The 21,512-nt window shown below is 50.2% G+C and overlaps 1 protein-coding gene across 3 annotated transcripts; it reads right to left on the bottom strand.

The window, feature by feature from the left end:
• Positions 1-8,243: 8,243 nt before the first annotated feature.
• Positions 8,244-20,936, bottom strand: ERRFI1 (ERBB receptor feedback inhibitor 1). 3 transcript variants are annotated; one of them, XM_054579816.1, is made up of 4 exons: positions 20,789-20,936; positions 10,883-11,059; positions 10,697-10,773; positions 8,244-9,809 (listed from the first exon to the last, which is right to left on the bottom strand). In XM_054579816.1, exons 2-4 carry the CDS (start codon positions 11,002-11,004, stop codon positions 8,629-8,631), a joined length of 1,380 nt encoding a protein of 459 aa, XP_054435791.1. In that variant the 5' UTR covers positions 11,005-11,059; positions 20,789-20,936; the 3' UTR covers positions 8,244-8,628. The 3 variants fall into 3 exon arrangements, with proteins under 3 accessions (XP_054435791.1, XP_054435794.1, XP_054435792.1); XM_054579819.1 differs by lacking the exon at positions 20,789-20,936 and adding an exon at positions 20,187-20,201; XM_054579817.1 differs by lacking the exon at positions 20,789-20,936 and adding an exon at positions 11,297-11,431.
• Positions 20,937-21,512: the final 576 nt, after the last annotated feature.

Raw genomic sequence — 21,512 nt, 5'->3', positions numbered from 1 at the left:
CATTGTATTCTGGCCTTTCACTCAAATGCTGTTAATTTAGCTGAGTTCAAATTCATTTTTTCTTAGCACCTGGATGATATTGCTCCGTTTTCTTCTATATCCTGTGTGGCTGGAGGAGGGGGTTCCTCTACTCCTCTGCAAGCTTTCCGCTTGTTTTTCCCTTTGGGAGGCTTTAGTTATTTCCTTATTTACTTATTTGTTCTTTGTGTCCCAAAGGCCTGGTAAATGTGTCCGGGTTTATCTGATTTCCAGGTGAGTCATTTGGCATCAGAGGGTCCTCGCCTAGTGGAGGCCTGCGCGTGCCTTTCTTCAGAGCTGGGCACTTCTCTTCTTTATGTTTTGATTATTTCTTTGACTCTGTTCCTGTCTTCTCAGATTCTAAATGCCTTTTAACTTTTCTTCACATTTACTATCCTTTAACTTTTTCCCCCTTCCATAATAGCTTGTATTTGTCTCGCGTGTGAAATGCTCTGATCTCTGAGGGTCACTGTGGTATCTGTTGGCGGTGTTTGCATGGGCGCTGGCCTCTGTTGATTGAGCGTTGTGTTTTTCTCGATGTTAGTTTTCCTCAAATGTTCTATGACTTTAAAGTTTATGCTCATATTTGTGTTTCAAAGTCTCCGAGAGCTCAGGAGAGGAAGGCCTTGCTCAGGGACCGAACGAGCCAGGTGGCAGCGCTCTGCCGCACCTAGAGCTTGCGGGCCGCCTGGGGCCGAGCTGCGTCTCCGGTTGCCAGGCTCCGGCCTGCAGGCACAGCCTCCACAAGGCAGCTCGCAGCTGGGCTCGCGCGCGGGCGCTGGGCCGAGGAGGCGGCTGCGCTGACAGTGGTTCTCCTGCAGCCACCCCAGCGCGCACCCCGGCTCCGCCCTGGTCCGCTTGTGTAAATGCAGGGCTTTCTCAGGATGCTCAGAACCAGCGGCCTTCGTGGGGAAGGCCTCCCCACAAACACGCTCGCCTTCTCCTTTGACCCTGTTTCTCCCCCAACCACACCTATCAGCTCTGTGCCTTTCCTGAATTCCTGAAATGGTGCCGTGTGCCAGTTGGCATTTTTGCTTTCTACTTATAGATTTATTCTTAATTTCAGATTTCAGGAGATGCTTAGCAGGGAGGCAGGAGGCCTGCGTGCATTAGGCTTTGTGTGGATGGACTCTCCATGACTCTGTCAATTACGGTGCCGGCTACGAGCTGTAAAGCAGGAGGTCTGCCCCACTCTGAGTAACGCGGCTTCTCTTGATTGAGGTTCAGAGTTAAAGGGAAAAGACCTGCCAACATCAGCATTGATAACCAGAAAGGGAGTTGAAAACATACCCTCAGAGTTGGCAAATTTTATAGGAAAACCTTTCAGTGAAATTCCCACCAGAAACCAGTTAAGAAGTGAAATGATAAATCCCAGAAAAATGTAAATAGACTTCTTCTAAGTCAGCCACTATGTGTGTCAGTAGACACCGATGTATAAATAATATGGCCAAGTTTTATGTGCAACTCAGGGTGTGGTATTTATGTATGATTCAGAAAGAATAATATGAGTCTGTATAGGTGGGAATGGGCATCTGGGCGGGGATTAAGCAAGGACGGAACTATAACGCACTCCGGGAGGGTGGTAACGCCTCTTTCGGCCCATAAGGCTATTCAGAGAAAACTCTGTATCCAGAAAACTGTCCTTTGGGATTGCTGCATGCATAGATCCTTAAGAATACAGTTTCAGCCCTCGCTGGTGGGGCTCGGTGGACTGAGTACTGGCCTGTGAACTGAAAGGTTGTCAGTTCAATTCCCAGTCAGGGCACACGCCTGGGTTACGGGCCAGGTCCCCAGTTGGGGGTATGCAAGAGGTGATGGATCCATGTTTCTCTCACACATGGATGTTTCTTCTCCTCTCTTTTTTCTTCCCTTCCCCTTTCTCTGAAAATAAGTAAATAAAATATTTAAAAAAAGAATACAGTTTCAGAAAAAATTATGTGAATAGAAGTTGTCTACAGAGTGATACTGCAGGTTTTAGAGGAACACATTTTAAATGACCATGTCAGCACAATAAATCAATTTCTTTATGAGATCCTTATCAATGACCAGATGACACGTGGCGATCTGTTTATTATTGTTAAAGTTTGTGGATTCTTGCAAAGGGAACAACTGAACTGATTCAGCATCCACTCAGCTTGAAAGGGGAAAAAAAAGTGTAGCTTCAAAAACAAAAACAAAAACATTTCTGGCTGCTGTCCTCAGCAGCCTCCCACACAGCTGATTACCGACAGGATCAACAGCTGCGGGCCCCGCGCTCCCACATGCAGCGCTCCTCTGGGAGCCTCTGGCTGGCACGTCCCCGCCGCGGGTTTGGTCCAGTGACAGTGACTTTCTCCCTGGGCTCTGTGCAGGCGCCCTTTTGTTTGAATGAGGCCTCTCGGTTCTCAGGGTGATCCTGCTGACATCACCCAACGTCTGTCTTTCCCTAGCAAATGGCAAGTTCTCGATACCTGGTGGCGGTTAATAACAAGACACCTGCAAGCAGGTTAAATCCACCAAAGCCCCATCACCCCAGACCCCTCACAGGCCAGAGTGACGCTGTGTGGAGGAAAACAGGGCAGTGGCCTGAGGGACCCCTGCTGTCTGTCCACTCTCGCACCCTAACTCTGCTGTGGTGCCGGGCAGTGCTTCCCCGTACTGTTTAAGTTAGGAGCAGGTGGGATATCGAGAGGAAACATCCAAAAAGGTAGGGCTTAGAACAATGATGGGAAGATAAAATTGTGGCGATGCTTCGAGCAGAAAGAACAGCCTGGTTAAATAGACTCTTGTTGTCTTTGGAATGTGGTTATTATAATTTGTATGGACGTGACGCACGGGCTCGGCGCCTCCCCCACCGGCTGTGCAGGCAGTGAGAACCGAGGCCGAGCCGGCTTCACAGTTCCGGAGCATGTGAGCCGGCCGCCTGGGCTCCGGCGGGCCCCAGACGTGTAATTAGAGGCTCCCGGCCCGGGAGATGCGCAGACAAGTCTTATCACGCGTCTGGGCCGGGGCGCTGCTGAGCTGGGCCGGGCCTAGCTGAGCCGGTGAACCGTCCAAAGCTTCTGCTCAGCCAGGATCTTCCATCGATTACTAAATAGAAAACCACGCACGAGGACACGGGCTCTCGCAAGAACGCTGGGACAGCCCGGGACTTGGCGCGTCCCGACTGCGGCTTCCTGTGCGCGCAGTGCCCCAGGCAGCGCGGCCGGCCAGAGACACTCATTAGCCTTACACAAGAAGGGAGTGTCCGCGGGCGTGCAGTCCCGGGGGCGGCGCCGGGCTAACCCCGCCCACTGGCAAATGAAATACGCACCAAGCATGTGATTAAGATGTTTGACGTGGATCCAAAGTTATTTCCAAGGAATGAAGGTGGTGCCTTTGTTCCTAAGGACACAGAGGCAAAGGGACTGATGCACACACTCTCCCAGGAACGGGTCCCTCCCCCTGGCCTTTTTACTTGGGGGTGGGGGTGGGGGGCTGCTGCGGGTTTGCCTGTCCTGGTGGATGCTGTTTTAGTGAACTTGCTGCAGGCGGGCTTGCTGGAGGTCCCTGGCAGTTTTCCAGCATCACAGATTGAGGGATGAGTGGTCAGAGAGCAGCTCTTCTAGGCAGGTGGGCAGAGTCCTTGGAAGGGCCTGTGCGGGGCTTCTGGGGCCTTCTTCCCGCCCCCTGGCCCCCTGCCCCCTGCCCAGCAGTGTGGAAGAAAAGGGTCGCCCCAGGGGACAGGGCCTCCTCAGGGAACTGCACCCCCAGCACCCAGGCTGGCCCCTGAGCTCTGACAACACAAAGCGGAGCTGCGCTTGTTTCAATGCGCTTTGTAAGTGGTTCTCTGAGGCTTAGGCAGAAGTGTCTTAAAGTGCGATACTTTCAAGTGCAAAGAAAGTATGAAAATTCATGAAAAGTCACACCCTTCGATGGCATTAGACATGCCTCACGCATTCACTTAGTGACAAGGAGCAAATGGCAAGGCTAGCCACGTTAGGACCCATTTGAATCTTCTTACCCTATGCTCTTCTCCCCTCTCAGCTTTCCCCAGATAAATCCCCAAAACTACTCCTAAAAGCCGTGATTCTCATGTGGAGAGGAAAAGGGCGAGAACATTTGTCGAATGGTTCGATCTACAAAGAAAACACGTCTCTGAGTGTATTTGAGTTTGAACCAAGCATTTCCCTAAAGACAAGAATAGCACAAGCTCTAGTCCTGGTGCAGAGATTCGGTTTGCTTCCTGACGGGTTCACACGTTTACAAGGATGTGCGACCTCAAGGCTGTAGGTGCCTGAAGGCCTTGACCGGAAGTGCCACTTGTGAGTCCTGGCTCGGAGCGCTCTCTTTACCAGAGCTAAGGCAAGTGAATCTTGCCAAAAACCTTGGCAGATCAAAGTTAACATCATTTTACCTTATGGGTTACCACGACCATAACATATAGCTACATGGCACCATATTTTTAAAGCTTTATTGGCTTTGCACAAAATGCCTAACAGAATGCCAATATTAATTTGGAAATTTAAAAGACCTAAGTCCATTTTGATAGTAACTATTTCAAATATAAATATAGTGTATATATCGTGACATCAGCTCCCTGGTTTTGATAATGGACTGTAATCGTGTAAGATGTTATCACTGGGGGAACCTGGGCAATGGGTACAGGGGAACTCTCTGTGCTGTTTTTGAAATTTCTTGGGAGCCTATAATTATTTCAAAATAAAAAGTAAAAAAACCAAACAAAAAATTAAAAAAAAAAACACCAAACACTCCAGTATGTGCAATAATGCTAGGAGCTTATTTTTAAGAAAAAAGGTCCATATAACCTAAAACTATACACTATGTGGTAAAATTAAGAACTAAAATAAGAATAGCTTGATATCTATTTTGATTATTGAACCAGTAGACAAATGGGTGTAGTTCTCTTTTCTTCGACTATGAAACCCTCTAGAAGAATCTGTGGGCCCCAATTTTTGGAATAGGGCCCTTAGCAGTGAAGAAACATCCTCTTAAGATAATTCTTTTCATAACATAGTGAAGACATCACTTGAGACCTAGAGAGAAATAATCAACGTGTAAACAAGATTAAACTTCCATTAGCATGTGGAATTTAATAAAAATAAGACAGACAATGCATACTGATTATTGCAGCCTGGGAAGGCGTAAAATTCAGTGTTACCCAGATTTGCAGCTGACCTGCCAATGAGTCCCCTTGACTGTAGCTTCTGCCTTCTGCCATGAAAGTTCCCACTAACACAGCCCTGGGGTTCGCAGGGCGTTGTGTCCTGCTCCAGCAGGGTCCCACGTGGTTGGGGAAGCGAGGGTCCGGGGGCTCGGGGAACCCTTCCCGTAGGACGTGAGGGGCTAAGACTGGGCTGCCTGTTTCCTGCCGGGAGGACCGTGCCTCGTCATTAGGTAACGCCTGTCTGTGCGAGACTCCTGTGTACCACGTGGCAGCGCCCAGACAGCTGTCCTCGCCCCATCTCCTCACTGGCACAGACAAGCCTGCAGGACGGGCTGGCCTGCGCCAGGAGGGCGCTTTAGACTGCGGTGTGCTCGGGGCGCTGGCTGGGGGCCGAGCTGGCCAGCGCTGCTGTGGACAGAGCCCTCGTCCCATGGCTTTAACCTGGCGGCAAGTCGGCCTGGCCAGGAAACACTAGGAAAATGCATGTTCCCCTGAGATCAAGGGAAATCTCCAAGGTAAGGGGGAAGCAAATACGGAACTGTAACTACCTTTATAGCTTCTGCCACAATACAAAGAAAAAGCAGTGGGGTACGGAGGGCAGGGGGCAAAAGGCAAAGAAATACGGGATGCAGATAAAGCAGCGGAAACCGGGCACTCAGACGTCCATGGGACGGTCTGCGCCGTTTGGAGGCCTGGCTCTGGAGCCACGAGGGCTGGTCCGTGTCCCACCTGAGGTCGCCGGCCCGGTTTCTACCGCTGAGTGTCTTTCAAGGCAATTTTCCTCCATTCCCACTGCCCTACTCACATCTCAGTCAGGACAGCCTGTCCTGAGGTCCGCTTCAGCTCCTCTCCGGTCTGCTTTCCAGTCAGTCCCTGCCATCTTTTAAAAGCGAAGCGGACCACCTCACCCCCTGCACACATCTGAAGAGCGTCCACGGCCCTTTCCTCGGGACCCCCCAGCCTTGCCATAATGCTGCCTCCCGGCTCCCTCGCACGGTTCCCCAGCTGCTTCTCCCCATTCACGCCCCACCCGCAGCTTCCACTTCAGCCCTTCAAATCCTGCACCTTAGAGAGGGCAGGGCCCCGTTGTCACTGTCGCCGCTCGTTCCTTTTTAGCATTTATCATAAATTGTAACTATGGCTACTTTTCAGTTCCATCAGGGCAGGGATGTGCCTGCTCTCCCAGGGTCCGGCGTGTGACTGGTATTCAACAAACGTCTGCCGGGTGGGCACCCCAGACCCCTCGGCATCTGTGAAAGGCCAGAAACCACACCCAGGTTTCAGGGTGATGGCGGGGGGCAGAGGAGCCCAAAGTCCACTGTGTAGTTACCGTGGGCAACTGTCACCAACGATCTGACAACCTGCTGTCGTAGGTATCACCCCTCCCCCATCTTACCAATGAGAAAACTGAGGCACAGAGATTTTTAAGTTTGCCCATTGCACATGAGAGAGGTGGGCTTGGATTTCAGCCCAAACCTTCAATCCCCAAGTCCTCACTCTGGACCTCGGGGGGTTTCCACACGCGCGCAGGCACTCAGCTAGGTCCCGGAGCGCCCACCCTCAGCCAGGAGCTGGGAGTGCGGAGGGCAGACGAAGAGAGCCAGGCGACCACCCGCTCCGCGAAGCCTGCGAGGCCAGGGTCCTCAGCGGCCTCCCACGGGCCCAAGCCACCCCGACCTAGTCCTCAATCAAGACGGAGGTCACAGCAAGCCCGTCAGAGCCGGTCCCTTCCGCTCCTGTCCCCGGGAAGGGCTGCCCTCCCCCCGATGACACCGGTTTGGGTAGTAATTAACAGCACCGGTTCAGGTCCACTTTCTCATGAAAGGCCAACACAGCTCATTTTCACTGCACTTGTATAATATTTAAATACAAATTGCTCAAGTTACTTGTCATTTTAGGGAATGGCAGTACATGTCAAGTGTATTAACCTGTAAAAATCTTCCTTTGTGCTTAAAAATGGTGATGTTGTCAAATTGCTGGAGACGTAAGATTTCATGAGAGTTCAGGCAAGAAACATTATTAACGGTATCATAAATAAGTATTATAACTTTATTAAAATGAAAAGACAATATTCAAAATAATGCAACAAAAATGAATAAAATCCTTTGTCCAATACTGTACACTTGATGCAGAAATCAGTGCATTTTTCTAAAGCATGTTTTAACCTTCATTTAGTTCAGACTAAAATATAAGCTTTAAATAGCTCAAATAATCACTCAGCAGTTTCAACCGTAAACAGCCCGTTGAACTGTTGCGAGAACGCGGCAGCGACGCACCCCTGTGAGTGAGCACCTTCTCTTTTGCGCCTAACTACGCAAGACAAACACGCCCAGGCCGCGGCAGTGAGAGTGGCGCTGCGCGTCTCGGCGAATGAAGCGAAGCAGCCAGCCGTGGGATTTCAGAGCAGAAAGACGCTGCTGTGACCTCTGCTATTAAGACATATTGCGCTCTTGGTCAGAAGTGTTTTACTTAAAAAGCAAACAATCCTCAGGAAATACTGAGTAGGAACCAGCAACACAAGGCCAGCTTGTGTTGTATTTGTTTATTAATAGTCTAAAAAAATAACCCCCCCAAAAAGAAAAAAAAAACCCACCACACATCCCCACCCAGTAACTCTCAATCACATAGCTAAGTGTTTCATTATTGCTTAAAAGTGGCATCCTAAATAAACGCTGGTGAGCAGCCTGCCTTTTGCGTCCACTGCGTCCCACTGTCTAAGGCACGTGCAACAATGGGCCGTTTTGGTGGGTGGAGCAAAGCCGGAATTGAGGAAAATGTTATATTATCTTCCCAGTTTTCAAGATGTGAGACATGCACAGGTGAGAACATGGGCGCCAATGAACTGCTAGCCCTCCCCTCAGCAAAGCAGGAAGTGGAACCTAGAAGCATTTAGGGCTTTTAAACTAAGCAAGTATAGCTACAGAAAGAGCACACCCCACTCCCCATGGAAAAGACTGCTTGCAAAAATAAATCAAACAAAATATAACAGACCGAAGAGCCAGAAATCTTCAAACTTACTAAGCAAAAATAATTTTTTATGATTCTGATCTAAATACTGCGTTTTCTTCCATTTGCTCAATTTTCAGTCTATCAGGAGTCATTCCCCAGCATGAGTTCCCATCCTTCTGAATATATATTACTCTAAGATAGTAACTAACTGGTTAACCTGCTACTACAGTCTATGGCGATACCGCGAGCGTATATGTAGGTATATGATGTATGCATATATAAAAGTTTCCCCGTCTTGCCCCCATCACATCTTTATTGGCTTGGACAGACTCTCCTCCAACGCCAGCAAAACCCGGGATCCTAAGCGTAACAGCGCCTCTCGACCCCTCTCTTTACAGAGTTCAACAGTTTATGCTGCAGCCTGAAACATTTTCCTGTGAACCTCGGTCCAGCTGGAAAGTTGCTTGAGGACTCTTTGCTCCCATGGAGCTGCTGCTGAGCCGCGAGCCCGGAGCCTAAGGGGAGACCACGTAGGACAAGTGCTTCCGCTTCCCGTGGCCGCCCAGATCCACTTTGGGTTTGGAGTCCAGCTTTTCTGTGGCGGAGCCAACGCTGCCCTCAGCAGGTAACGGCTGCGTCTGGGTGCTTGCGTTTGCTTCTTCTGCTTCCCTAAAAAACTTTTCATATTTGTCCAGGTACGGCGGTCTCTCAGGTAGTAGGTAATAATGTGTGGAGCTAACCTTCTTCCCATTTTCAATAATGGGCAGGATGCAGGGAACCCTATTGGCAGACCCTTCACTGTTCTGTCTCTGCAGGGCTTTGCTGCTGACATACTTGGGGTCAGGGGCAAAGCTCTGGGTGGGGGGCATGACCCCATTGAGGTACGACGGAAGGCTTTTAGGGCTCGGTGTGCGGGAGTTGCTCCGGGACAGAGGTTCTCTTGGTGGCACTTTGGGAGGCCTGTCTTCATCGCTGTAGGTGCTGGAAGTCACCTCGGCCGACCACCTTCTGTAATCAGGCTTCGCGGGCCTCGGAGGTATGGGGACCCTGGGGGGGACCTCAGGTTTGTCTTCATCGGAGTTTGGAGAAGCTCTGTGCACGTAGCTGTGTATCTTTATGGCCGGCTTGTTGAAGGACCCAGCTGGTCCCGAATGAGACCTTCTTAACCTGCGGTGGCTTTGCGGTGCAGGAGGGTCTGGGTGCTGCCCCGCTGCGTTTTGGCCAGGTGCCTGGCTGAGATCCACCACGGACACCGTCGGGGTGTCGAAATAGGCGTAGTTGATCTGGCCACACCCGCGGAAGCTCCGCCTGCCGGGGACGCTGTACTTGAACTCAGAAGGTGTGCTGTTTTCCAAAAGCAAGTCTGTGTCGGAGCAGGTGAAAAACTCTACCTCACAGTCTGTGTCGTCCAGAGAGAGGCCTTCCGAGATGGGCAGCGGGGGGAGGGGCCTGGAGCCCCGCTCAAGCGCCGGGTAGGGGAAGGGGCACGGGCCGTTCTTCATGGGTGTGAGCGGAGGGGTGGGAGCACACCCCCCACTCACCGAGAGTTTCTTGAAGCCGCCTACAACTTGGTCCTCGTCGCGGGGTCCCAAGTTTTCAGCTGCGGGAAGTACAAGGGGGGGAAGGCTGGACTTGTGAGAGGCGCCCCGCTCTGCCGGGCGGTGGCTGTGGGTCGGAGCAGAGGTCGAGGCGCGGCCTGGAAAGGACAGGGAGGTGAGTGCAGAACCAGCGGGGCCCCCGGCGCGAGCACAGCCCAGCCGCCCGCGCTCCCAGGCTGCTGCCCCAGCCGCAGCCACTGTCACCCTGAGAACACCCTGCACCCACCACAGGTGTAATTAGGGCCCAGAAGATGGTTAACGCGCAGGATCTGGTTCAAAGAACAGACTATCTCTTCTATCTCCCCAGACATGTGCACGGCGCACCCGCACATCTCAGGCAGGCTTGTGACGTGTGCAAAACTCGCAGAAGCTGAGCAGCATATAATTTACATGAACACCACGCTATGGCAGCCCAGTCATTTACGAGACGCGGCTGTACCCGGCGCACAGGGCATGACCGAGATGAGACGAGTCCTCGCTGTTAGCACCGGGCAGCCCCGCCGGTGAGTGGGCTTGTTCGCAAAGATCTAAGGCGCACGGCGCCTGTGTTACAAGGGCTCTACGGTATCTAGCACACCTTTCTACGGTTTCATCGACATTTTTACTCCTTGATCACTTTCAAACAGGCATTCTATATGAATAAGAAAGATGAGAGGTCTCGTCCAAGGTCTCTAAAAGTTATGTGTGTATCCTGGCTGGGGTTAGAACTTAATTCTTTTTTTTTTAATTTTTTAAATTTTTTTTTAGAACTTAATTCTTAAACCTGCACAAATAGCTCTAGCTGGGAATTGGTGACTCAGGGTCAGGGACAGCAGTCGGGAAGAACAAGGTTATCTTCAGGATCTGTTGCCACTAGGGGTCAGATTACTGTTGGAGGCAGTTCAGGTTGTTTCCCCCTTTTAAATTAAAAGTAATGCTGGGGCACAAGCAAACAGCTGGACGCCCCTCCCTCCCCCACGAATTCCCGGCTCTGCAGGACACATACCAAGAGACGTCAGGTGCGCCTGAGCAGTGGACTTCAGACTGTAGGCCATGGTTATTGGGTCAATGTTTAAAAAGTTACTGAAATGAAGCAAAGACACCTTGGTCAGAAACAAGTAGCGACCACTGTCTCCCTCTGGTGTTACTCTCACACACTGAGTGTGTCCAAGGCACCGCGCCTCACACTTACTTCTCAAACTCCCTGCGACTGCCCCAGCAGGTGTTCAGGTTCCCCATGGCCTGCCCATCATGCAGAAACCCAGCTTTCAACGGGACTCGAATCTCCTGGGCAGCGACGCCTGCGGTGGACATTGTGTCTCACACTGGGGTCCTAGGGCTCTGTCACTCAGCCAGCAGCTTTTGGTCCCTAGAGGAACAGAGAGGGACGAGAAGATACAGGAACAATTCAGAAGTGCCCTTCAGTGCCTGAAGCTAGGGAATTTCCAGGAGGCTGAACAGAAAAACTTAGTTAGACGTTCACTTAATGCTGACATTTTTACATTCATTCATACTTCTTGTGAGCGTACTGAAACGTAGACATTAAATTTTTTTTCCTAAGTCCTGATCCAAGGTTTGCAGTGTTTTGAGCAAAGTGAGAAGTCACCTGCGGCTGGGGAGGGCGGACCTCCTCAGGCCAGGGCCCATGGTCGACTGCAGTGTCTGCGGGCCTTCCCGGACGGCCACAAGCTCCTGGGCCCGGTCACGAAGGCCCGATGCCTCCATCAGACGACAGATTCTACAGCTGGCACCTCAGCAGCCCACAGCCCAACATTTATTTGGATTCTGTATTTCAGCGTTGGCTCCAGGAAGACAAATTCTCCAGTGATTACTTGTTCAAGAATAAAGGAATATAGGAAGACACCAATTTCCATTATCCTGTAAAAATCAAGTTCTGCAAGATGACTGGTTTTGGTGGCGGCCTGGGACAGCTTCCTCTTCCTCTCCGAGACAAACATAAAGGTGCATTCTTCACATTCCCTCCTCCGACATGCCCGCTGCGCGGCCTGGGTTACCGAGGCCAGGGAGCACCGTCTCCCTCAGTCCAGTAACCCTCAGCCCCGGGACGCCCCGTCAGGGCCGCCGGTCGGGGTCCCCCGAGCCGCTCCCACTTTACTTTTCTTCTTCATTAAACTGCCAATGCGGATGTGAACCAGCACCTACATCATGCGTAGAATATGTTTAGGACATGATTTGTCAACTATGTAACACTGACTCTTTTTCGGTTGTGAGAATAGACTTCGTAACACTCTGTTCTCGCCAAATGTGTGTGAACTGGTGTGCAGAGGCCTCAGGTGAGGGGAGGGGAACGCAGGTGTTTTTTTGTTTTAGGGACATATATGCCACCTCCTACTAGACTGTGAGCTCAGAGAAGAGGCTGCGTGCCAGTCATTAACCATCACTGCCTGGCACCCAGCCGCCCTGTGAGGGAGTGTTTGTACGGGACTGTCTGGTATGATCAGCGGTGTCTACTGAACGTATGTAATGTGTAAGGCACAGGGTTGTTTTTTCTTTTTTACCTAAAGATATAAAAAAGATACTCTGCAAGTGTTTGTTTTTTCTACACAAAAAGGAACGGAGAAAGAGAGCAATGTTTCAGGGACAAAGTAAGGATGGGTCTGGCCCAGTGGCTGATTCTCAGCTCTTACTCTCCCAAGTCAGCGAGGCAGATCGAAACAGGGCTAAGGTACTAGTTCAAACAGGGAAGCACTATTTCTTTTAATCAGTCTCTCAAAGACATGTGATTGAGAAGAGAAAAAGAAACCGCATCATTTATGAAATCTAAGTTATTGGGAAGTCTTTTTAGAATTTTTTTGAAGGCAGGTTTTCGGATCATTAAAACGAAGCAAATGTGTTTGTCCTTTTTCACCTGAATCAAGTAAAGCTAGGAAGCCACTTAAAACCTATTTTTAGAAAACCTGCCAGGCACCGTCTGTGTGCTGAGCACCCGTCTAGCACTGGCACGACCGCAGGGAGCAGACCTGTGCCAACGAGGGACAGGCTCCAGAGAGGACGGAGCGCAGGACTGCGGACGGTTCCTCTGACTGCGACTGTGGGCGAGTGCCGTGGGGGACCCTGGGGCCCAGCCCCCACCTGTCCGTGGGCCGGCAAGTGCCAGGAGTGCCTGTGTGCCGACCTCCTAGGCCATCTACTCAGAGCCTTCCCCAGAATGATTGTGCAACCGGTGCCTCTGCTGGAGCCGCCTCGGCTCTAAACTTACATTTCAGTGGTCCCTTAAAATTATTTACATGTTCTAGGAAAAGTTATTTTTTATTCATTGTTTCCATCACCTACTTGTTAGCTTTCTTAAGAAAAAAAATTTTTTTTAGTCTAAAAAGAATTGTGTTCACTAAGCCAGCTCACTTCTGACCACAATAGTGCCTTTGTGTATTCATAGAAGGTGACCTGCCTCTACATTTCAATGGGGAATTGTGAATGGGCCGGTTATGAAACCCGTCGGAACTTCCTACTTGCTTGCATGGGAGACGCGAGGAGGGCGATATAAGCTTGCGCTCTCTTCTTTTGGAAAATAACTCCAAGCTGTAAAATCAAAGAGGGCACTCTGCCCTAGGTCTGGAAACAAGCTTTTTAAACGCGCCTCCCCAATCACAGGTAAACTGAGGTTGCAGAAGCACCTGAAACGCTTTCAGACCGCTCTCAAAAGTCTAAGTAGTCACCATGCCTGCTCCTGGCTTGGGGGCGGGGGTGGGGGATCGGTCAGTTGGGTCGTCTTCAGGTTAAAAAGAAAAACCCTGCTCAAGTGAACTGCAATGGGGCAGTGTTTCAAATTCTGTTTCCTTGGAACGATAAAACTAGCTCTGCCTTACAATTAATTAGGAGAATAGCAAAACTACAGCTATTAGGAAAATCAGCACCTGTAAGTAAAAGATGGGGTTGTTATGAAACGCAAATCTGAGAGCCAGTGTTCATTAGTCCCCGCAGCGCGGCACAGACCAGGGCACGGACCAGGGTCTTCGTAGCTTGGGGCGTAATGACTTCTCTGAAATTCAGGAACTAATCTTTAGCCTTTTAAGTGTGTCAAAAATGCCATTAAATTCCAGTCCCAGATGTGAACTACTTTTTCTTGTTAAACATCACTTGAATGTGTTTTCATTCAAGGGGAAAAATACTCCTTAACACCATGTTTCTTGAGGTGGTCCTTTTAGAGCCACACACCGCCCGCCCCCCCGCCCCTCCGTGATCCACTTGCTGCACAGGCGGTCCTGAATCTTGACTCCAGCCCCGGCTAAAGCTTCCCCCCAGCATTTCCCATTGTCTGGTGGTTGTCTTTGTACTGGGTGGGGGCAGGGGCTCTGGTACCCCCAGCCCCCTACCCCCTTCCCAAACCAGTTCAGGGTCTAGGAGGGCCACACTTTCTAGAGGCACCACTTTAAACCTGAGTCACAGCCCATAGAGTTCAGTGACGAAGCCCCACGGTCTCTCAGGCCTCCCTTCTGCTTGCTGCCCCCCCACCCCAGTCCGAGCTCTGCGGCCCTGACCGACAGCTAAATGAGGCCTGCCGCGGCTTACGGTCTTCTAACCCGAAGCTCCGTGGTCTGGCATTCAGGCCTCCACAACAAGGCCTCCATCTACCTGTGTCAAGCCCTGGCTTCTCCTTCCCCAGATGTCAGGATCTGGCCTCTCCTTGAGGGCCGGCTCCTACCCCACTTCTCCACGGGGACGTGGAGCGGACCGGCTGTCCTGGTCCCGGTGGCTTTGTGCGGCGCCCCTCCCTGGTGGGGCCCTCCAGACCTCCTAGGACAGGGCCTGTTTTCTCGTGGGAAGTCCTGGCGCCAGTCATTCTAATAGTTACTAAAGGGACATTGCGAAAATACTCATCTCCTTTTTTTAAAAAAAAAGTAATTATGTGAAAGGTTCACATGTAAATCAGTGAAGAACTAAGGGAAAAAGCAAAGGGCTGTAAGGAATGCGTTTAAGATATGTAGCAATCAATTTTCATCAAATTCATTTCCAAAATCTAAAGTGGACAGTTTGCAAACTGGGTAAAAAATATAAGCTTAAATGTTTAACAATATAACTTCTAAATTGATTCCTGTTACTGTATATTCAAGGCAGTCGGGAGAACTGGGCTCCCCTTCCCTTACACATTATTTCTTCTGGATTATAATGCGCCTACTGTGTTTTTGCTGTTAAAAAAAAACAACAACAAAAAAGGTACACCAATAAGCGCATTGCATGTTTATTAAGGTGAAATCACATGCCTCTACCTTAAAGATAGTCTCTTTGAAACTTTTAAAAAACTAGGCTACCTTAAGACAATAACCTAGATCTGCTTACCTGGCCACCAGATCTCATTAATAAATCTCAGAAGCAACCCACAGGAGGGGGAGGGGCGCATTTTTGTCACTCGACTCATCCAGTTCTGCCCAGTGCTTCCTTCTTTAAAAGTGTGATGTAATTTCCTTCTTTCAATCTGGTTTTAGAACCTGATTTCTGTTTATTCAGGGTGATAAATGGTCTTTTCAGTTGCATTTAACAATTACCTACGTAATTATTCCCATACCCAAGGAGATACAAGGTAACTATATTTAGAGGTAAAATATGTTAAAAAGAAACTGATTTAGGAACATGACAAATCCCATGATTTTAGATCCTCCCCAGGTCAACCTACACCTGCCTATTTATCTTCATTTTGAAAATCTCTAAAATAATCACCTTTGGAAAAAACAAAACCCTACCATTTTTATTGATTTGTGTCCAAAGCACTAGTAGCCAAGCCATTGACACACCGAACGTTCAGTTGACCTCTTTTATAGAACTGTAACCTTTATTGATAATATAACAAAATGTACTGACTTGATAATCATCTACATATTCAGTGTTTATGACAGTTGTTATTTACTGAAAGCAAAAGACTTCAAAATCAGGGGCCTCAATTCAGGGTTTCTTCCCAGGGTTTTTAACAGGCTATGATTTGGGGAAGCAGAAGAAGGCCAAGCAAGTTGGGGGCATTACCTTCGCTCTCCCTGCCACTATGAAGAGCAGAAACAGCCCTCAGATTAAAAGCGTAGGTGACTGTTAGCCCTGGGTGGTGTGTCAGTGGATTGAGTGCCGGCCTGTGAACCCAAAGGTCGCTGGCTGAATTCCCAGCCAGGACCCAGGCCTGGGTTGCAGGCCAGGTCCCCCACTGGGGCCCATGCAAGCGACAACTGATCGATGTTTCTCTGACACATTGATGTTTCTCTCCCTCCCTCCCTCTTTCTCTAAAAACATATAAATAAAATCTTTAAAGTAAAAGCACAGGTAACTTTTATAAAGTTTAATATTATGTCAATAAAATGTAAGTAAAATAATCTTGTACGAATTTAAGCCAAGCTGGATGGTTTCAGTAAAGATGGAAGTATAGCTGGACCCAGTGTGACAACACTCGTCCCCAACATGCCTGGGACAGAGGGACCCATTTGGGTGGGGAAGCAGTGCGGCAACAAGGACAACACTTTATCTTCAGGCTGTGAAAATCAAAGCTAAGTGACATGATTTCCTGAATAACGCAGAATATTTTCTTGCTAAGTATTAAGAAGTGGCAAGCTAACAAAGCCCTATTCGTTCAGCTACCACAGTTATCAACGGCCTCTTGGGTCACTTGGTCTCCTGTACCATGTCGGCGCGGCAGCACAGACCTGGTCCTCTGTCCTTTGTCCTTCTCCTATGGAGCACCCTAACCAGGAGCAACACACACCGAGGGTAGAAAAACAGTATTTCTTTATGGCATACGCGTAACAGAGTTCTAATTGTAAGAGATGTGTGAAGTCTATGCCAATTTTAATGACAGCGAGCACAGTGGTCTAATGATGGGAAGCGAATCTCTCAAACTTCGAATTTACTTAATGAGCACTTAAGTCACCCAATAGGTAACTCTAAGTTGTTATAATGAACATTAAACCAGTAAAAATAATAACTAATACACTGGACGCTTATCTGACAGGCATTGTTCTGAGTGCTTCATTTACACGCTCCCTTATTTAATCCTCTCAGCAGCCCTAGAAGCCAGGTTACTGTTCCTACCCTCACTTACAGGCGAGGGGCTGGAGGCGAGTTTAGTCCCTTACTGGGCCAAGGTCAAATCTGGGGAGGGTCTGGCGAGCAGTGGGGTCAAGACTTAAACCAGGGAGCCTGGTGTCGACGCCTCCCCTCCGCGCCACCTCTTCAAGGCCCGCGGGGCCGAGGCCAGGGTGAGCCCGACCCACTGCAGTGCCCACCGCAGGGTGGCTCAGGCAGACTTTTCTGAGGATTTGCGGCTGGGAGGTCATTTTTCTTGGGTAACCCTCAGCCTACGGAACTTCTTGTCTTACTTCTATTCCCTCAGATTCTCCTATAAAAGTTATTAGTTGCCGATTTGGCCTATTTATCTTCTAAAAAGGTACTACTTTTGTATTCTGTAACTACTTCAAACAATTCTTTGGAAGCCCTCAATCTTTAATATACCCCAGCATCCGCCCCGACACACACCCGTTGCGGTGTCCCGTGTGACACAGTGTCATCCCGTGTGACACAGTGTCACACGGCGCAGGTTGGTCGTCGCTGGTGAAAGGGGTCAGTGGCCCCACCTCCGCGAGGCCCCCTTACCGTCGCACGTGCCCCCAGCGCGGTCCCGGTGAGGTCGCACAGTGGGGCTCTGCAGGCATTTAATAACAGAACACCTTGTATTTGCAAAGCGCTGGACAAATCACAGAGCACTTTCTAACACATTATCTCACTTGATCCCCACAACATCCTGTAAGAAGTGGCAGGGATTATAATCTCCATTTCAAAGACGAGGAAGTGAAGTGGCAGGAGCCCAGTGCCCTCCCACAGCACTCTCCCGCCTCTCCCCGCCAGGGCAGGTTCGTTCTGGGCGCCGCCCCACGGCCCCCCCCCCACGTTATTTATACAGGGGAAACTGATGCAAAGGAGACCTGAGCGTTAGACCGCTGCAGAGAGAAAAACAGAACTCAACTCGTAGTGTTTAGCTCGCAACTTCTTAAGAGGGCAAGGATGAATTCCTTTCACAAATAGTTATCAAATGCTTATTCTGGACAAGATACTGTGCCAGGTGCAAGAGACGTGGCTGCTGCCTGGGGAAGCCACAGCCTAGTGACAAGGGCGACAGCGATCGAAGCCACAATTTCAGATCGTGGTCACTTCCAAGGAAGCAGGAAACAGTAAGGTAAGGAGGCAGAACATGTTTATATAGGTGGTTAGGGAAGGCCTCTCAGACTTCCTATATACAATACAAAGGGTGGGAAGGCGGCAGCCATGGGAAGAGTTAGGAGAACATTCCATGCCCGGGGAGTATTATTCCTTTAGACGACCTATCTAGTTGAGCTTCCTAGTCTGTGGGCCTTTAGTAAGAGCTACTGGACACTGTCTTCTAACTCTCATCTTCCCACAGTTCCCTGTGTTAAACTGCGATGTTCTGTTGAATTGTGGCACACTTTGTAGTGGAAAAGGCCTAATCCATATAGCCAGGGACACCTATTTTTAAAATGTATTCATCGGCCTTTTAGTAATACTGCCTGCCCATTTTTATGGTGTGCGGTGGCGATTTTCAACTGCTGTGCTGTGGCACCCTGGTGTGCCGCAAGAATTTTTGAAACATTCAATACCTGCCTGTTTAGTCAGGGGCACTGATCTCTTTCCCCTTAGACTGTCAAATTAAAACAAAAAAAAATGTGACAATAACCAACACGACACTAGTGGTCTTGGTGTAAATGAATCAAAATTACACCCATTTTTTTTTTTTTTTGTCAGATTGGCAAAAATATATTTTTTGGTGTGCTGCAGAACTTCAGTAATTAGTTTATGTGTGCCATGAGATGAAAAAGGTTGAAAATCGCTGGTATTAGGAATTGGATGAAAGTATCAACTATAACTTCAACCCACACAATCTTTTGTCTCCTTTCTGAAGTTTGAGGCTGGCACTACCTTTTCCCTACCTCCAAACTAACGTCTCCATTACACTTACATTCAGAACCCTGCAGCTCCCGTTTCCTCTGCCTTCACAAAGCATGCGTTTTTCATGTCTGCAGACAATGCCCAGATAGCACAACTGCATTTTATCTGGTGAGTTATTCCTTAGCTTCTATAGAGCATGGTCATACCCAGGCACCGAAGGATGCTACAGAATCCTGCTGCTGAAGGAGCCATTCAAATGTATGTAGATTGCGAGGAGTTGTTTCTCTGGTAGAGGGAGCCTATGACATTCAGATTCCTGGAATTAACCCTGGCACCTCCTCCCTCCTCTGCTCACCTTTCTAAAGCAACCTGATGGTATGTAGACATTCAGGTCAGTTTCAAGCATGTTCGATTGTACCTGTAATTTAGCAACTTGCTTTTAAAAGCTACCATCAGTATTAGCAGAAAGGAAGTCTTATCTGGTTCCGCTGCCAAGAAGCAGCAGTTTTCACACACAAACTCAAGTCTACAGTATATTAAATCTCATGGAGTGACCAGTATCTTTTGTGAGCTGAAAGTAGTATAAACAAATCGTTTTAACAGTAATTTTACCTACTATCAACATATGAATGATTCGGACATTTCCTAACAGTTATTAAAAAACAGATTTGTTTTGCGACCCTTATCAGTGACCGCTGCAATCCTGCTGAGCTCCAATACGTAAAATATGCTTTCGTGCACTTATTTGTCAATCATTAACTTAATGCAAGGGGGCGTAAAACAGAAGCTGTACAGGGCAGAGTTCCTGCCTGTGAGGGGCTTATGGTCTAGTATTTATTAGTTTGCAAATTGTTTGTTCAGGACCCCTCCCGCCTGTGAGCATCGCTGTGGGAAATAAGCCTGCATGAAGGGCGGGGATGGCTGCGTGCTGAGGTCCCTGCTAAAACCTGTGTGTTCTCTTTAAAAAAAAAAAAAAAAGGCTTGGTTGGTAACATACTAGTAACAATCAGAGTCAGCATGTTAACAAAAAACCAACTTTTATTTTGGTCTTACCAAAATCTGGTCATTTCCTGAAATGGGTACCTAGCTGGTCTTTGATCCGTTTAAATACAACTTTACTTAGAACTGTGTAATTACAGACATGCAAAAAAAAAAAAGTTTTTTAAAAGGCAAGACTAGGTATACTGAACTTAGATGTTTCAGTCTGCTCAAGAAACACATGCCCACCACATTCTTACAGATCTGCAAAAGCTTAAAACTTTGCAGAACACTCGTCCTCCAGAAGAAAAAAAAAAGCGTTTTAACCTCACCTTCCTTCACCCCTGACAGTTGCCTAGAAACCAGTCCTGCCCTACCTGTGTTGCAGGTGTACCTAAAGTCACCAACACATCTCTTTTAAAGCTACAGTCTCTATTCTGACTGCACTTAAGTTTATGACTAACAATCTATTCATATTTTTTTATCAGGTAAGAGACTGGTTTCTTTCAAGCAATGACGAAACCCTAATAAAGACTTAGCAAGCACCCATACAGCACCAATCGTAGTTAAGGAGTCATCTCATTTGCAGTAAGACTATGATATACATATAAATACACACGTACACCGGGAAATACCCAAAGAGCGTTCCCGTTCTGAACAGAGAATTCTGCAGTTCCTTCCCTTGTGAAGCAGTATTTAGGACGCTCAGAGAAGAATCACGCTCCTAGGAGAGGAAGAGGGCACAGAGCTACGGGATGAATTAAGGAACACCGACTGCAGAGAACCATGGTCGCCAAGGCTGAGCAGGGGACCGCGCGCGGGCAGCGATCGCCCACCGAGGCTGTCAGGAGAGGGTTGATGGGCACCCGGTGCGCGCCAGGGGAAGGCAGCTCCATTGTGGACAAGGAGAGCGCGCGAGGCCGCCGCCAGCCGCGGGCGTAGGACCCGGCTCGCCGCTCCAAAGCCCCGTGCCCTCCGCAGCAGCCTTGGGGCCGAGGCGCGTCCGGGAGCCCGGTGCGCGGCCGGCGAGGCGGGGACACCCCCAGGCCTGACCGCGCCGCCCGGGCCGGCCCTCCCTCCCTCCCGCCCGTCCGTCCCGGGGAGACTCCGCGTAGGGCGACCCTCTCCGCTCCCGGGGACCCGCCCAGCGTCGGGAGCCGCCCGCAGCCCGCAGCCACGGGGGCGCGGCGCCGCCCTCCCCACCCGTAGCCCGCAGGCCCCTTACCCCGCGGAGCCGTGGCTGCCCCACGGCGCCCTCCCGCGCATGTCCGTCCCGGCTGGCTCAGCGCCGCGGGCTCCGGGGGCCCGGACACCGCGCAGGCGCCTGGCCGATCGCAGCCGCTCTCCCGGTTTACACTCCCCTCTCGCACTCGGCCGCCGTCGCCGGGCCGCCGCCGCCTGACTTTATAGCGAGCGGGCGGGGCCGTGACGTCACGTCCCCGCCCCCTGCTTCCAGGCAGCCAATCCCGACCGCGAGCCGCTTAAAGGGGCAATGTGGCGGGCGCGCGCGTGGGGTCCACCGGCGTCCCGCGGCCTGCGGGGAAGCCGCCTTTGTCTCCCCAGGGAAGTGCATCTGGGCGGCCGCGGCCTGGCGCCTCAGCTCTGCAGACCCAACCGGCTGTCGCCGAGCGCGGGAACACCTTCTACCGAGTCTTAGGAGAGTGCGGGGAGCCCGACCCCGGCCTCAGTTCCTGCCTCACCCCAAGGCGGCGCCGCGCCTCGCGCGGTGTTTCCCATCGTTTCCAGCCGCGGGGACGGTTGCAGCGTGTTCTCCCCTGTCCGCGGGCGCCGCCCCGCTCTCCACGATGCCCGCGGGCCGCAGCGTGGGAGGGTCAGCGAGGGAGGTGTGGAACAGTGAGTGTGGGGCAGCAGGGGTCAAAGAGGGACAGATTGGGGCATTGTGGGACAGCGTGGGACAGCAAGAGACAGTGTGGGAGAGCAAGGGACAC

This window comes from Pteronotus mesoamericanus, unplaced genomic scaffold (assembly GCF_021234165.1).
Source record: "Pteronotus mesoamericanus isolate MK-2021 breed Mesoamerican mustached bat unplaced genomic scaffold, CSHL_Meso_final contig_557, whole genome shotgun sequence".
Lineage (NCBI taxonomy): Eukaryota > Metazoa > Chordata > Mammalia > Chiroptera > Mormoopidae > Pteronotus > Pteronotus mesoamericanus.
Note: the sequence above shows the minus strand (reverse complement) of the source record. Positions and strands in the feature narration are given on the sequence as shown.

Bases quoted from the DNA above. Each gene is read 5' to 3' on its own strand.
- ERRFI1 (XM_054579816.1), bottom strand. From the start codon at position 11,004: ATGTCCACCGCAGGCGTCGCTGCCCAGGAGATTCGAGTCCCGTTGAAA. The intron at 10,774-10,882 runs GTAAGTGTGAGG...GCTTCATTTCAG, and splicing joins AGTCGCAGGGAGTTTGAGAA to TAACTTTTTAAACATTGACC. The intron at 9,810-10,696 runs GTATGTGTCCTG...TGTCCTTTCCAG, and splicing joins GGCGCACCTGACGTCTCTTG to GCCGCGCCTCGACCTCTGCT.